The sequence below is a fragment of the Pseudophryne corroboree genome, chromosome 3 (assembly GCF_028390025.1).
Source record: "Pseudophryne corroboree isolate aPseCor3 chromosome 3, aPseCor3.hap2, whole genome shotgun sequence".
In the NCBI taxonomy this organism is placed as follows: domain Eukaryota; kingdom Metazoa; phylum Chordata; class Amphibia; order Anura; family Myobatrachidae; genus Pseudophryne; species Pseudophryne corroboree.
Window position 1 is genome coordinate 712,547,312 of NC_086446.1, and position 16,712 is coordinate 712,564,023.

General features: G+C 45.9%; 1 protein-coding gene across 1 annotated transcript in view; it reads left to right on the top strand.

The window, feature by feature from the left end:
* CUZD1 (CUB and zona pellucida like domains 1) overlaps window positions 1-16,712 on the top strand; it is an 81,938-nt gene that overhangs the window by 50,810 nt on the left and 14,416 nt on the right. The window contains exons 4-7 of the mRNA XM_063963304.1: window positions 729-876; window positions 1,957-2,168; window positions 4,169-4,341; window positions 8,134-8,531. Coding sequence (XP_063819374.1) covers window positions 729-876; window positions 1,957-2,168; window positions 4,169-4,341; window positions 8,134-8,531 — 931 coding nt within the window. The remainder of the gene's footprint in view (window positions 1-728; window positions 877-1,956; window positions 2,169-4,168; window positions 4,342-8,133; window positions 8,532-16,712) is intronic.

Sequence of the window (16,712 nt, forward strand, 5' to 3'; positions counted from 1 at the left end):
CAGGGGGACCCGGGAGGAGGCAGCAGGTGAGGGGCCACCGTACCATCGGGCTCAGCGGCGGGTGACTGCGCAATGTGACCTCAGAGTCAGAGGTCATGCTGCCCGGCATTAAAGGGCCGCCTGATCCAGCAATCCCCAGGATTGGAGCTTCCAAACCCGGGATTGAATCCCAGCCTATTTTTGGCCTAAATCCCAGGATCCCGCCGATCCCGATCCCGGGATTGGCCTCCCTACTTGTACATGATTGAAACATCTGAGTTCGCCCGGCATGCTTTGTACATGATTGCCCCTTTAAAAAAACTCTGACTTCATTACATCCCACCCATGAACATTGCATCTTTCACTGCTATAAACACCAGTTCAATGAAAAAAAGGGCTTATTTATTAATTATCAGGTCCTAGGTGTGATAATTATAATTACATTTTACAGCAATAAGAAAATAAGATTCCCATGAATGTATTAAATTACACATGCAGGGACGTGGGCTCCTCTATAGGAACTCCAGAGCACTACAGCATATGTGCAACGGGCATTGTCAGGGAAGGTTCCTGCGGAACCCTCTTCTGCTAGATTGTGCAGAGTGTAGCCCTAGGGTACAGTGGCTGATGCCTTCTGGCATTAGCTGACAGGGACAAGCTTTTTTTATGTATAAAATGACTGGAAACCTCTGTAAAATAACTTGTGAATGAACATATTGTTCTTTAATTTTGTTCCTACTTCTCTTAAGATATTCAATGCGGTGCAAATCTCCGTGGTTATTCAGGAACCATCTCTTCCCCCAATTATCCCGGCAGGCACGAACCCTTTACATTATGTGTCTGGAATCTGGAAGTACCAAAGAACACAAAAGTGAAACTGTCATTCAGTGAAATCTTGTAAGTTAAGAGCAACTTTATACACTTAGGACTCATACATATGGAAGTTCAAAAACAATGATAGATATAGCCTAAGCAAAACGGGATACGTTTAATTTACCGGTTGTCGGGATCCCAGCGGTCAGGATACTGACGCTGGATTTACGACGGCCGACAATGCAACCAGCCAGAATCCCGGCGCAACAGGGCTTTTCCCACTCCATAGAGTGGGAATAGATCCTGTGGTGAACGCAGCAGGCCACCGAGCCCACAGCATGGTGAGCGCAGCGAGCCCGCAAGGGGACTCTTAGCACTCGTCCCGCTGCCAGCATTCTGGCGGGCCGGATGCAGCTGTAGGGATATTGACTGCCGGTATACCGTCCACCGGTCATCCATACCTAACCCAGCAAAACCACTGGTGTATTTATAATGGTTGCAGTGTGTGTGGCGCTCATTGACAGGGGTTTCCTACTCCTTGTCAAGGGTCTCCTACTTGTTGCCAGGGGTTTAATGCATGTTGTCAGGGCTTTAATTGGAGAAGATGCATTTCTGCATCTTCTCCCAGCGCAGAGTTCCCAGCTCTTTCGGGTAACGCTATTAGTGCCTTTTCACTCCCTCTTTGGGATGACAGGTATGCACGTGAGGAAGCATAAGAATAGCCCCCGCAGTGGCTTGAGAGCACCGGGGCTGCAGGGGCGCTTTCACTGATAGCAGTTTAAAAAAAACCTCTAAAAATGTCTGCCACCGAGGAGGAGACAGGCGCTAGAGGTCCTACTTGAAGAGACAGACGCTAGAGGTCTATTCTGACCCCTGGGATCCCGTACATCAGGATGACAACTACATCCTCATCATACATCTCAACCTTTCCAATTTTTAAATTTAGTACATTTTAGGTTACAGCTCTGATCCACCCAGGCCATATGCTAAAACAGCCTCATACATTTTATGTGAGGAAGTTGGGACATTTGGGAGATTGGGTAGTATTTTTCATCTTGCAACAACCTGCTATTATTCAGCTCTAGCTATTTCACAATAGCTTTATATGTTATGGTGCTGATTAAAGCCATGTCTTTTTCTGACTCATATTCTGTTCCACTATAGCATTGAACCAGACGCTGCCTGTCGATTTGACTTTATTGCTGTGTATGATGGTCCAGACACAGACTCACCTATCCTGGATGTGCTATGCGGTCGTATACAAAAAGAATTGCAAACCAGCTCCAATTATTTAACATTGTTGTTCAGCGCCGATTATGCCAACTCATATTTTGGTTTCTCTGCTACCTATACGGCATTGCCACAGAACGACAACAGTAAGTAAAAAAAAACACACATGCAATTTTTAAATGTGACTGCTGAGATTGGCATCGGTATCTCCTACAGTGTCAATCTAGTACAGGCTCAGTAGAAAGCTGCAAGGAGGCCCCACCTTCTGACTGCCACACAGCTCCCACTGTTGCCTGACTCCCACACAGCTCTCACTGCCTGCCTGACTCCCACACACCTCTCACTGCCTGCCTGACTCCCACACAGCTCCCATTGTCTGCCTGACTCCCACACAGATCTCACTGTCTGCCTGACTCCCACACAGCTCTCACTGTCTGCCTGACTCCCACACAGCTCCCATTGTCTGCCTGACTCCCACGCAGATCTCACTGCCTGCCTGACTCCCACACAGCTCTCACTGCCTGCCTGACTCCCACACAGCTCTCACTGCCTGCCTGACTCCCACACAGCTCTCACTGCCTGCCTGACTCCCACACAGCTCCCATAGTCTGCCTGACTCACACGCAGATCTCACTGCCTGCCTGACTCCCACACAGATCTCACTACTTGCCTGACTGCCACACAGCTCTCAATGCCTGCCTGACTCCTACAAAGATCTCACTGCCTGCTTGACTCCCACACAGATCTCACTACTTGCCTGACTGCCACACAGCTCTCAATGCCTGCCTGACTCCCACACAGATCTCACTGCATGCCTGACTACCACACAGATCTCACTACCTGCCTGACTGCCACACTGCTCTCACTGCCTGCCTGACTCCTACACAGATCTCACTGCCTGCTTGACTCCCACACAGCTCTCACTGTCTGCCTGACTCCCACACAGCTCCCATTGTCTGCCTGACTCCCACGCAGATCTCACTGCCTGCCTGACTCCCACACAGCTCTCACTGCCTGCCTGACTCCCACACAGATCTCACTGCCTGCCTGACTCCCACACAGCTCTCACTGCCTGCCTGACTCCCACACAGCTCACTGCCTGCCTGACTCCCACACAGCTCCCATTGTCTGCCTGACTACCACGCAGATCTCACTGCCTGCCTGACTCCCACACAGATCTCACTACTTGCCTGACTGCCACACAGCTCTCAATGCCTACCTGACTCCTACAAAGATCTCACTGCCTGCTTGACTCCCACACAGATCTCACTACTTGCCTGACTGCCACACAGCTCTCAATGCCTGCCTGACTCCCACACAGATCTCACTGCATGCCTGACTACCACACAGATCTCACTACCTGCCTGACTGCCACACTGCCTGCCTGACTCCTACACAGATCTCACTGCCTGCTTGACTCCCACACAGATCTCACTGCCTGCCTGACTACCACACAGATCTCACTACCTGCCTGACTGCCACACTGCTCGCACTGCCTGCCTGACTCCTACACAGATCTCGCTGCCTGCCTGACTACCACACAGATCTCACTGCCTGCCTGACTACCACACAGCTCTCACTGCCTGCCTGACTACCACACAGCCTCTCTTCCAAGCTATTCACTGGGACCAGCTGCAACTCTCATAGATATACCAGAGAAGATAATATGCAAATCCTGGTTCGCTGATTTCAACCAAAACATGACTGGGAACAGCAATTGGAGATTTTTGATTGCTGAATTTCCCTGCTTCCCCGAAGGTTCTCTGGCTGTCCATTTGGCAGCTTTGATCGTCCTTAGATGGATTGGACCAGTATCAGGAAATTGCGGCCCTGATGTACGGCCCGCATTAGATGGGTACAGTAAAAGCTAATACCAGTTCTGGTGCCATCAGTTCACTGTTCATGATGAAAACGAGTGCATTATAAGGAATCTTCTATTGTTAATTATAATGTGTATTAGAATTCATAGCAGATTTCATTGATCGGTAATTATAATTATCGAGGTCTTGTCATTACTTGTTGATATTATCCCACATGCAATACATTATCACACATATAAGTACAGTATACTGTGCTCTTGTACTTTCACGCTTTACATTTCCTATGCAGCACTGTGACTAGTTATTATTCTTGTGTTATATTACAGGCGCCTTGTCTTGTTCTGGAGAGTCAATGACTGTTATCCTCACTCCAGATTATATCAATTCATTGGGATATAATGCAAATGAATTGACACTAATTGATAAATCCTGTGTTCCTAAGTCAGTGGATCCTATTGTATTTGAGGTGCCATACCGTGGGTGTGATACAATTAAAAAGGTCAGTAGGACATGTGTGTGTGTGTGTGTGTGTGTGTGTGTGTGTGTGTGTGTGTGTGTGTGTGTGTGTTTGTACCTAGGGGGGTCATTCTGACCTAATCGCTCACTGCAGTTTATCACAGCGCAGCATTCAGGTCAGAAGTGCGCATGCACCGCTGCTGCAGTGCGCTGGCGCATGGCTGACAGACGGCGTTGCCTAGCGAACGCCTCAGCCTGATTGACAGGCAGAGGCGGTCGCAGGGGGGGAGGGGGCGGCACAGTGGCTTTTGGCTGCCATTTTGTGGTCACGGTCCGGCCGGACCGTGGGTGGGGCGGATCGCAGCAGCTGCGCTGGCCGGGAGCTACTCCTGAAGTACAAAAGCATCGCCGCTGCACCAGATACCGCATCGCCGGAACTTCCTGGACACACTAAGGAGTTAACAAACAGAATACAGGCAGGTAAACCCCTTAAAGAATGCTGGGGACCTGACATACATCAGGACATTGGCAAATTAATGCTGCTCACAAATACTGTGCACCCCAAAAACTGGCAGGTATTATGATTTAACCAGAGGCTTTGCTAGATAAAAGACAGCTGCTGCAACAACAGGCCCTTCACCTACTGACTTCACCTCTCAAGGAGAAAATATATCTGAAGTGCTGGACAATTACTACAGAAACTGGTGAGTATACGAGTGAGACGTCACAAATACATTTCCCGCACCATAGGTGTGCATAGCGTACTATTGTTTTCAGGGGAACTTGTGGTTATGACTGAGATCAATACCATACAGAAAGACATTCCCTCAAAGACTGTCTTATCCGCCAGGGTGAGAAGGTGACTGGGAATATACACCCCCAAACATAGATATTACCACAGCTTATACACAATTGGACATATTTTTAAATTCATATTTACGACATTTTGACTTTAATAAACTCCTTGTATAGACACATGTAGTATCTGTTGTTTTCATTTTTTATACTCTTCCATGGTAAAAAAAAAAAAAGCTGAGCCCCACCCCTCATACACAAGGCATTAAGGCAGAGGTTCCCAAACTCAGTCCTCAAGGTACCCTGACCATGCTTGAGCACAGGTGGCTTAATTAGTTCCTCAGTCAATTTTATTTAGCCATCTATGCTTAGTCATGGCTAACCTTAAAACCTGAACTGTTATGGTGCCTTGAGGACCAAGTTTAACAATGTCCTATTTTATCAGGCCAATTTATTTATTTATTTTTAAACATATGGCTGCAGCTGAGCTCAGCTCCCCAGCTATACTGGCTGGTGGGACTTAGTTATGGCAGGACAGTTGTGATGTCCACATTATCAGAATGTGGATATTAGGGTTAGACTCCAGGATGTGAGCATTAGGGTTAGGCACTAGAGCATAGAGATGTGTCACTATGCAGCTTTGCCTTTGACAAAGAAACGCCATGCCGTGGCGTTCGCAGGTGGGTGCGTGCGTACGCACACTCTAACGCTTTACAGACACCGGAGCAGCATGGCGGCAGCGAGCAGGCAGCAGGAGTAAGATGCTCCCGCTGCGGTGTATATTGAGAGGGGGACTGGGAGACACTGTGGGGACAGGTAACGGGAGGACATGCTCCAGCTACCCGTAGTTATACATCCCGTTCTGTATGCGATCGAGGAGATCATTAGCATATCAAAACAGCCTTGGTGGTGCGCATTCCAGCGATGCATTCGCATCATGGAAACTCTACGCCATGCCTGTAAAAACAGCAAAGATGTTTGAGGACACATCTGTACCTCCCAACATGACCCATTCCAAGAGAGACAAAATGCTCTGTTCCTATCTTAGTTTATGATTGCCGTCACATGTGGTGAACTAGTTCTTTGGGATAGCAATCCTAAATTAAGAGGGAAATTCAGGAATTTTGTCCCTCCTGGAATGGGTCATGTAATGGCAGGTATGCAGTAGCGGATCTTGCCACGGGCAAGCAGGACTTTTGCCCGGGGCGCCGCCTTCCGGAGGGCGCTGGCGCCTTCCGGAGGGTGCCGCACCATGGCAAGATCCGCCACTGCTGTGCTCTCCGCTGCCCACTGTGTCCCCCGGCTGTGTCTCCTGTGAAGGGAACTAGACGCGTAGAGGACCTTTTGCTGTGCGGTGCGCGATGACGTCATCGCGCACCGCTGAGCATTTAAGCAGCGCTACTACTGTACAGGGGGCGTAACTGACCACGCCCCCTGTGTAAGCCACGCCCCATTTCCTGCCCGGGGCGCAGAGAGGACTCGAACCGGCCCTGCAGGTATGCACTAGGTGGCGGTCATGGTTAGGCACGAAAAGGGTAAGGATTAGTGATAAGACCAGTCAGTGCCGTAACAAGGCATTTTAGCGCTGTGTGCAAGAAACGACATTGGCGCCCCCCCCATGTAAGATAGGGGCAGTGCGCGCCATAGGCGCTCGAAAAAGTATATAGGGGCGTGGCTTCATGGGGAAGGGGCATGGCCACAAAATAATAGCAATTCATACTACGGTGCACAGTAGTCTCCATTATTCAAATTATGCTGCACAGTAGCGCCACTACACCAGGTAGAGCCCCTTTTATATATTACAGCAGACAGCGTCCCCCTTTTTACACATTACAGCAGACAGTCCTCCTTTTTACACATTGCGGCAGCCACCCCCCTTTTTACACAATGCGGCAGCCAGTCCCCCTTTTTACACATTACGGCAGCCAGGCCCCCTTTTTTACACATTACGGCAGACAGCGTCCCCTTTTTCACACATTACAGCAGACAGCGTCCCCTTTTTTAACATTACGGCAGACAGCGTCCCCCTTTTACACATTACAGCAAACAGCGTCCCCTTTTTTAATGTTACACATTACAGCAGACAGCATCCCCCTTTATACACATTGCGGCAGCCAGCCCCACTTTTTACACATTGCGTCAGCCAGGCCCCCTTTTAACATATTACGGCAGACGGTGTCCCCCTTTTTACACATTACGGCAGCCAGTCCCCCTTTTTACACATTGCGGCAGCCAGTCCCCCTTTTTACACATTGCGGCAGCCAGTCCCCCGTTTTACACATTGCGGCAGCCAGTCCCCCGTTTTACACATTGCGGCAGCCAGGCCCCCATTTTACACATTGCGGCAGCCAGGCCCCCTTTTTACACATTGCGGCAGCCAGGCCCCCTTTTTACACATTGCGGCAGCCAGGCCCCCTTTTTACACATTGCGGCAGCCAGGCCCCCTTTTTACACATTATGGCAGACGGTGTCCCCCTGAGAGAGAGAGAGAGAGAGAGAGATCTCCCCGCTGACAGGCTCCTCGTGCAGCTCCCTCGGTACAGGCAGCGGAGAAGGAGGAGGAGGGAGGGGGACTGGAGCCACAGCAGCCACTGGAGTCATTGTAGCTGTCGGGAGCAGCTAAGTTACAATATGTTGACATTCTATCATGTTACCATTTCATTAACGCAAACATGATGAATTTTGACAAGTGTCGACATTATGAACATGTCAACATTCTAAAAAATTAAATGTTAAAATATAGCTAAAATATCATTATGATATATCTTAATGTAGAAAATAGACTTTACTTGACAAATAAAGCATTTGTTCTCTGCACCCCATCTACTTTCGTTGCTATCCTGAGATGGCGATAACATTGCAGTTAAGCCAGTGTTACAGGTACCATTTTGCCCCTCTTAAGTATGTAATAAGAAGCTTTCCCTGCAATGCCCAGTGATGAAAATTGCACATAGGGAGAATCCCCAAATCCTTGAATAAAGCCTTAAATAAAGGTCTAGGACTTGTCTCTTTACATTCTAATTTCCTGCATCTTCTGCAGGTGGAGGACCACACTATTTACTATACGAATACCATCTATGCCACACAAAGTGAAGGCGTGATCACCAGACGAAAGGAGGTGCAGTTCATTGTGACCTGTGAACTGGACAGTAACTCCACAGTGGAGATCATGTATGTGACCGAGGATGATATCATCCAGTCTAAGCAGGAATCTGGGAAATATGATGTCAGCCTGGCCTTCTACGACAACAACAGCCCAACAAAGGATTTAATCACTTCAGAGCCAGGTTCTCCGTACTTCATTGAACTCAACGACACCGCTTTCCTCCAAGCCACAGTGGAGTCTCAGGATTCTGACCTTACAGTGTTTGTAGATACCTGCTTCGCATCCCCAGAAGCAAATTTTCATTCTCCAACTTATGATCTTATCAGACGCGGGTAAGTGGCAAAAACCCATATGCAATAACACCAAAATGTGATTTTCTTATCTTTATCGACTAGTCACAGAAGTTGTGAGGTTAAATCCAAAGGATTGGTAATGTGGAAGAACTGGAAGACTAAGGGGGACATTTACTAAGTAGTGATAAGTGCGGAGAAGTAAGCCAGTGGAGAAGTTGCCCATGGAAACCAATCACAACTGAAGTAACATCTATAATTTGCATACTATAAAATGATACAGAGCTGCTGACTGGTTGATGGAACAATTTCTCCACTGGCTCACTTCTCCGCTCTTATCACTGCTTAGTAAATGTCCCCCTAAGGATGCTCTTTGTAGTTCAGCCAGGGTCAATTTAAAGTACACTGTAGATGTACAAGTTCGGTTCTACAAAAACGCCATCTTAATGGCTTTCGACTCTCACGTGTTTTGGATAGCCAATAAGATTAAACCGAACTTTTTTTGCCGAAATGAACAAAACCCACATATCTCTATAAAGCATACCTGGGGCGGTATTCAAATGATATATCACGCCCAATCTTCTTTCTAAAGTAATCCCTGTTATCGCACATATTGCATCCATAGTAATTGGGTTTAGCTGCATAAAGGGTTAGGGCACCTCACTACACCTGGGGTAGTGAGCTGAAATGATTATACAACGCCCATCAGCAGAAACAGAACTGGTGTGGAAGGGGGTGAAAAGAATTGAATACCGCCCCTGATGTCTACTTAGGTGGAGGCAGACATTTTGCGGGCTCCACCAATATAGTAGGAACCAGTGACCTCACTGAGGCTTGAGGCATCTTCCTGGCTCATTAATATGCCTAAGTGAACACTAGTTCCCAGTGAATGGATAGGCAGAAGGTTTAATCAATCCAGAAAATAGGTAAACTGTAGTTGCCAACTCTCCCTAATTTCTAGGGACATTTTCAGATGTAAAAGACTTAGGGGTCTATTGACTGAAACCCTGCAGCTTTCTCCAGAGAATGGCTATCTAATTGTAAAGCGCAACGGAATATGCTGCGCTATATAAGAAACTGTTAATAAATAAATAATAAATAAATAATTGTTCCTAGAGACCTAGGGGGTCATTCCGATCCGATCGCTTGCTGTAGTTGTTCACAGCGGTGCGTTCGGGTCTGAACTGTGCAGGCACCACGACCGCAGTGCGCAAGCGCGTCGCTGCCGGGCAGCGTGGGACCTTCCAAAGAACGCGATCGCAGCAGCAATCACAAGGTGATTGACAGCAAGAAGGCATTTCTGGGTGGCAACTGACTGTTTTCTGGGAGTGCCGTGGAAAACGCAGACGTGTCCATGTGTTTGCAGGGAGGGTGTCTGACGTCAATTCCGGGACCGGACAGGCTGAAGTGATCGCAGTGGCTGAGTAAGTTCTGAGTTAGAAACTGTACAAGAACTCTCTCGATGGGAGAGAATGGGAGAGAACCAGATGGTTTCCCTCCATCGATGGCACAGCCTAAACGAATATTTTTTATTATGTTTTTTTACAAGATGCCGGGACACTGAAAATAGCCCCGCCCCCGACACCCGCTAAGGCCCAGCTCATTTTTTTATTGGTCCGCGGCCCAGCCAGCACATTTTAATGGTGGTCATCTAGTGGTGCAAACCATTGATGGTTCGCCGTAGATAGTTTAAGTACCATTGATGTTTATCACCGATGGCAACCATCGATGGACAGCCACCGATGGCCATCCCTATTCCTGGCTAGCATTGACTCTGTGGAGGAATCAGTTTCACATGAATGTAATTATGAGGATGATTACCAAGAGATTTCTAGTGCAGAATCAGAGGAAACGTAGGATGATGGTAGAAAATTAAATTTGGAGCTTGTGGACAGTCTTCTGAAAAATATTTTTAAGACTATGAATTACAAGGAATCTGAAGAAAAATGTGATGATCAGGATGTTTTGTTTGGGGACAGATCTAAAGGTGTGTTCACACGGTGAGATTTTTTTTTGCGATTTTGACTATATAGTCAAAATCACAATGAAAGTTAATGCAGATCGCAAGGTGAAAGTCACCTTGTGATCCCAATGCGATCCCGATGCTCGGTCCCGCAAGGTCGGTATTGCAAGCCCAGATAGGCTGTGCAGGCAAGTAAATTTTGACTTTCTAGTATAAAAGATAGTCAAAATTGACACCCAAAATCATACAAAGCCAGTATGGTAAGCACAGTCATCTTTGCTTGCGATACTGACCTAGTCCCTGTCGCATAGTGAGAATCGGGGTTTAGCCCGAATCTCACCGTGTGTACACGTCTTAAGAAAAGTAGATATTTCCCAATCCACAAGGCGTTGAAGGATATTGTGATTAAAGAATGAGAAAATATTGACAGAAGGCTTGGTAATATTAAGAGAACTGACCATATGTTCAAGATTAATGATGAACAGTTTACTGACTGGTGTGCTGTGCCCAAGATTGATGCTGCAGTTGCAGAGATGGTGTAAAAAACTACCATTCTTTTAGAAGATGGGGCTGTTTTGAAAGATGGTATGGATAAACGTATGGAAAATGCATTGTATAAATTACATATATCTTCAGCAGTGTCTCTAAAGTCAGGTGTGGCTGTTGCGTCAGTTTCAAAAGCATTGAAAGTTTGGGGATCTGAAATGTCAAATTGATTTGGAAGTAAAAAATGTCAAGACAATATTTGCAAAGAAATTTAAACATCATGCTTATGCAAAGCTTCTTTAGATGTTCTGGATTTTGCGACAAAATCTATGGCAGCAGGAGTGATGACAAGGAGGGCTTTGTGGCTACACTCATGGTCAGCAGACATGCATTCCAAAAATAGGCTTGTATGTTTGCCATATGAAGGTACATTATTATTTGGCAACAAATTGGAAGCTATTATACAAAAGATGTCAGGGGGTAAGTCAGCAAGATTACCTCAGGACAGGAGAAACAGATTCCCAATTCCATCCTGTAAGCAACAATTTAGGGCTGCTAGAAGTTATAGACTAGGTCGGCCCTACGCAGGCAGATATTCTTCGGGGACAAATAGGCAGTCCTTTCGTCAATCTTACAGAAGAGGTGGACGAAGACAATGACTATTACAAGGTTCAAGGATATTTTCCGGCAGGGGGCAGACTTCAGGAATTTATCAGTAATTGGCAAGAGTCGATTCAAGATCCATGGGTGATGGATGTGATATCTCGTGGATAGCGAATAGAATATTCCATGGTTCCAAGTTTGGACAAATTTCTGGCATCAGACACACCAACTACGTGTCTAGAGTTAAGAACTTTAGAAGACAGTTTAAAGAAGCTGATTGATGCAAGAGCTGTGGAACCTGTCTCATTGTCGCAGATAAAGGGGTTCTATTCTCAAATTTTTCTGGTGAAGAAAGTAACGGGGGGATTCAGAACTATTCTGGATCTCAGACAGCTCAACAAATTAATAAAAACAAAAAAATTTCATATGGAGACCCTGAAGTCCCTTTTGTTGGGTGAGAAAAGGAAAGATTTTATGGCATCGATAGATCTAAAAGATGCTTATGTCCACGTTCCAGTATTCAGGCAACACCGAAAATATCTCAGATTTTGAGTACAAGAAAAGCATTTCCAGTTCACTTGCCGCCCGTTTAGTCTCAAGACATCTCCAAGGATGTTTACAAAAGTCCTTACAGTGCTTATAACTGTCTTAAGAGGACAACATATAGCAATTTGGTCATACCTGGACGATCTACTGGTATGCAGAGAATCAAAAAGAGAAGGAATGGAAGCTCTAGACAAGGCATTGTGTGTTCTTGGCTGGTTAATAAATTGGGAAAGGAGCCAGTTGAGACCAGTGCAGAAAATTCAGTTTCTGGGGGTAAAAGTGGATACTCTCAGTTATGTAATAAGCCTTTCAGAAGAAAGGTGCAAGAAAATTCAAGAACTGACTACTTTTGTGAAAGCATGCAGCAAGATAACATTCCATCAAGGAATGCGTCTTCTGGGAATGATGGCCTCTGCCATAGAAATAGTACCTTGGGCAAGATGGAGGATGAGAGAGCTACAGTGGGAGATTCTAAACTACAGTCAAAGAGGACATTCTCTAAATTACTGTATAAAGTTGTTTGAGAAAGCAAAAGAGTCCCTAACCTGGTGGATGGAGACAGAACTTATCAACAGAAAAACATCTCTGTCAGAACATCATTGCTTGGTATTAACAACAGATGCAAGTGCAACAGGATGGGGAGCTCATTTGTTGCAACAAAATTGTCAAGGTCGCTGGGACCGGAAGGAGATGAGTTTGTCCTCAAACCACAAAGAGATGAAGGCAGTGTGGAATGCAATAAAACATTTTCAAAACCAGTTATGGGGGAATCATCACAAGATATTCTCAGACAATGTAGCAGTAGTGGCCTATTTAAATAGGCAAGGTGGCACCAAAAGTAAAGAGTTAATGCAAGAGGTATCATATATACTGGAATGGGCAGTAAGTCATCTCAAAACTCTTTTAGCTTTGCATGTTCCAGGAGCAAACAATGTAGTAGCAGACTTCCTCAGCAGACAAGCAGTGTTAACAGGAGAATGGAAGTTGGACGACAAGGTATTTCAAGAAATTATACAGAAGTTTGGTCAACCTCAGGTGGACCTAATGGCCACACATATCAATGTGAAGGTACCTCTCTTTTTCTCCCAATATCATCTTCCAGGAACGGGAGGAGTGGATGTCTTCTCCCTAGCATCGAAGTTTAAGCTGGCATATGTGTTCCCTCCATTTCCGTTGATTACTTGTATTTTGAAGAAAATCAGGGAAGAGAAGGCACAGTTATAATAGTCCTTCCCCACCGGCCGAAGAGAGTGTAGTTCCCTTAAGTGATGAGAATGGCAGTACAGAAGCCTTGGATATTGCCTTTAACGAGGGATTTGCTACATCAAGGACCATTACTGCATTCGAATCTGCAGCAGCTTCATTTGACTGTGTGGAAATTGAACTGGAATTGTTGAGAAAGAAGGGTTTGTCTGAGCAGGTAATTAATCTACTAATACAGGCAAGAAAGAAGGTGTCCTCTAATATTTATTGTAGGATCTGGAGAACTTTCATTTCTAGGTCTAATACAAGATTTGATGTTAAAGAAGCAGATACGCCTCGAGTGTTGCAGTTTATGTTTGATGGCTTTGAAAACAGATTGGCAGTATCCACCATTAAAGTTCAGACAGCAGCTCTGAGTGTGCTGTTGGATCGAAGATTGTCAGAAGAAGATCTTGTGAAGAGGTTCTGTCAAACAATAAAGAGAATATCTCGAATTAGATCAGTCCCAGCCCCGTGGGACTTAAATTTGGTATTGAATGCCTTAATGTTACCTCCTTTTGAACCACAGCAAGACATTCCTGTGAAATTATTAACATGGAAGGTAGTCTTTCTGATAGCCATCACTTCAGCCAGAAGAGTTCTCTCTGGTCAGAGGAGCCCTACTTAAATTTTCTGCCAGATAAAGTTGTTCTGAGAACCAATTTAAGCTTTCTACCTAAGTAGTGTGAGAATTTCATTGGAATCAAGACATTGTTTTACCGTCCTTTTAGCCTCAACCGCAAAATGAGGAAGAAGAAAAAATGCATAATTTGGATCTGCTAAGAGCAATCTGGATCTATTTGGAAAAATTTAAAGAGTTTTGGAAGACAAAACATTTGTTTGTTCTGCATTCAAGATTAAAGAGGGGTAAAACACTTACTAAGCAAACCATTTCCAGATGGATTAAACAACTATTAACGTTTGTGTATTAGAAAAAGGAGATTTATGGTAAGACTTACCATTGTTAAATCTCTTTCTGCGAGGTACACTGGATTCCACAGGGAATAACATCGGGGTGTGTAGAGTTGGAACTTGATCCGAGGCACCAACAGGCTAAAGCTTTGACTGTTCCCAGGATGCACTGCACCGCCTCCTCTATATCCCCGCCTCCAGGCACTGGAGCTCAGTTTTGTTAACCAGTCCAATGCAGTAGCAGGTAAAAGAGACAACAGTAGTTAGTAGCCACAGACAACCACATTCTCACGACAGGTGAAGGTACCAGCGGCTAATGCCATACAAACCCAAAGAAGCTAAGTGCGTCAGGGTGGGCACCCTGTGGAATCCAGTGTACCTCGCAGAAAGAGATTTAACAATGGTAAGTCTTACCATAAATCTCCTTTTCTGCAGCGGGGTACACTGGTATTCCACAGGGAATAACATCGGGGATGTCCTAAAGCAGTTCCTCATGGGAGGGGATGCACTGTAACAGGCACAAGAACCCGACATCCAATGGAAGCATCCTGGGCATAGAACCTGAAGAACGTGTTCACTGAGGACCACGTAGCCGTCTTGTACAATTGTTCTAGGGATGCGCCATGGCGGGCAGCCCAATAAAGTCCAACAGGCCGAGTAGAATGGACCTTGATAGTAGCAGGAGCTGGAAGACCAGCCTGTACATAAGCTTGTACAATCACCATTCTAATCCATCTGGCCAAGGTCTGCTTAGCCGCAGGCCAGTCACGTTTGTGAAAACCAAAAAGGACAAAGACAGAATCAGATCTCCTAAGAGAGACGGTTCTCTTCACATATATACGGAGAGCCCGTACCACATCCAAAGACCGTTCTTTGGAGGACAAACCAGGAGAGATAAAGGCCTGAACCACAATCTCTTGGTTAACCAGGGCTAGTTCTAAGAACCGCACAGTCACGGTGAAAAATCAGTAAGGGTGACCAACAGGATAAGGCACCCAAGTCTGAAACCCTTCTAGCAGAGACAATAGCCAGCAAAAATAAGACCTTAAGTGTAAGCCATTTAAGGTCCACAGACTCAAGAGTTTCAAATGGAAAATCTTGTAGGGCTGCCAGAACCAACAAATGCCGAAGAGCCACAGGAGGGACATAGAGTGAAAGTATGAACGTCTGGCAGAGTCGCAATTTTTCTCTGAAACCATACCAACAAGGCTGAAATATGAACCTTGAGGGAGGCAAGACGAAGGCCTAAGTCCAGGCCCTCTTGCAGAAAAGCCAAAAGTTTGGCAGTACTGAACTTGTACTCATCATAATTCTTAGCCGCACACCAGGTGAAGTAAAAATTCCAGAGCCTATAATAAATCCAAGCCGAAGCCGGTTTACGGGCTTTCAACATAGTTTGAATGACCGCCTCAGAAAATCCCTTGGCCCTCAGAGCTGAAGCTTCAAGTGCCACGCCGTCAAAGCCAGTCAGGCCAGATCCTGGTAGACACAAGGGCCCTGAACGAGGAGGTTTGGGCGTTGCAGAAGTAGAAGAGGACGATCTATCGAGAGACCCTGAAGGTCTGAGAACCAATGCCATCTGGGCCAAGCTTGAACGATTAGAAGTAGTAATTCTCCTTCTTGCTTGAACTTCCTTATTACCCTGGGCAGGAGTGACACAGGAGGGAACATGTATGGCAGCCGAAAGTTCCATGGAATAGCCAGGGCATCCACGAACGCTGCTTGAGGATCCCTTGTCCTTGCTCTGAAGACCAGGACCTTGTGATTGTGTCAAGACGCCATCAGGTCTACATCTGGTAGGCCCCACTTGTCCACTAGGAGTTGAAAGACTTCCGGATGAAGGCTCCACTCTCCAGCATGTACATCCTGACGACTGAGGAAGTCCGCTTCCCAGTTGAGGACCCACGGAATGTAGTCTAGTAATCTAGTCATTATGCATTAGATGTTAGAAATGGCCACTTTGGTAAACATGTCCTTGAGGGGGCATTGTAATAAAGAGTGATTATTACTCAGTATGAAACTAAAGTTTCTTGTGTTTCTGTTGCCCTCCCTATATTGAGCGTTGGTATATCCCAGAGTATTGACTGTCATTAAGTACCGCAGGAGAAAAAAGCAAATTATACTTACCGATAATTTCGTTTCTTCAAGATACTTCATGGCAGCCTATAACATACGCTCCCTTAGTAGGTTTTTTCATTGGAACCGATTGTAAGGAGACATTCAAAAGACTAAGGAGGAAGGGGAGGAGCGGTGCTATATAACCGAAGTGGGCGGTCCCTGACTATTGAAAAAACTCCCTGTCTAGTATTAGGAGAATGGGATATAATCCCAGAGTAATGGCTGCCATGAAGTATCTTGAAGAAATGAAACTATCGGTAAGTATCATTTGTTTCTTTCTTATCCCCCCACACACTGTCTTGAATATGGTTTTATATGGTTTTCTTTTAGCCTGACATGTTTTACAAATGTAT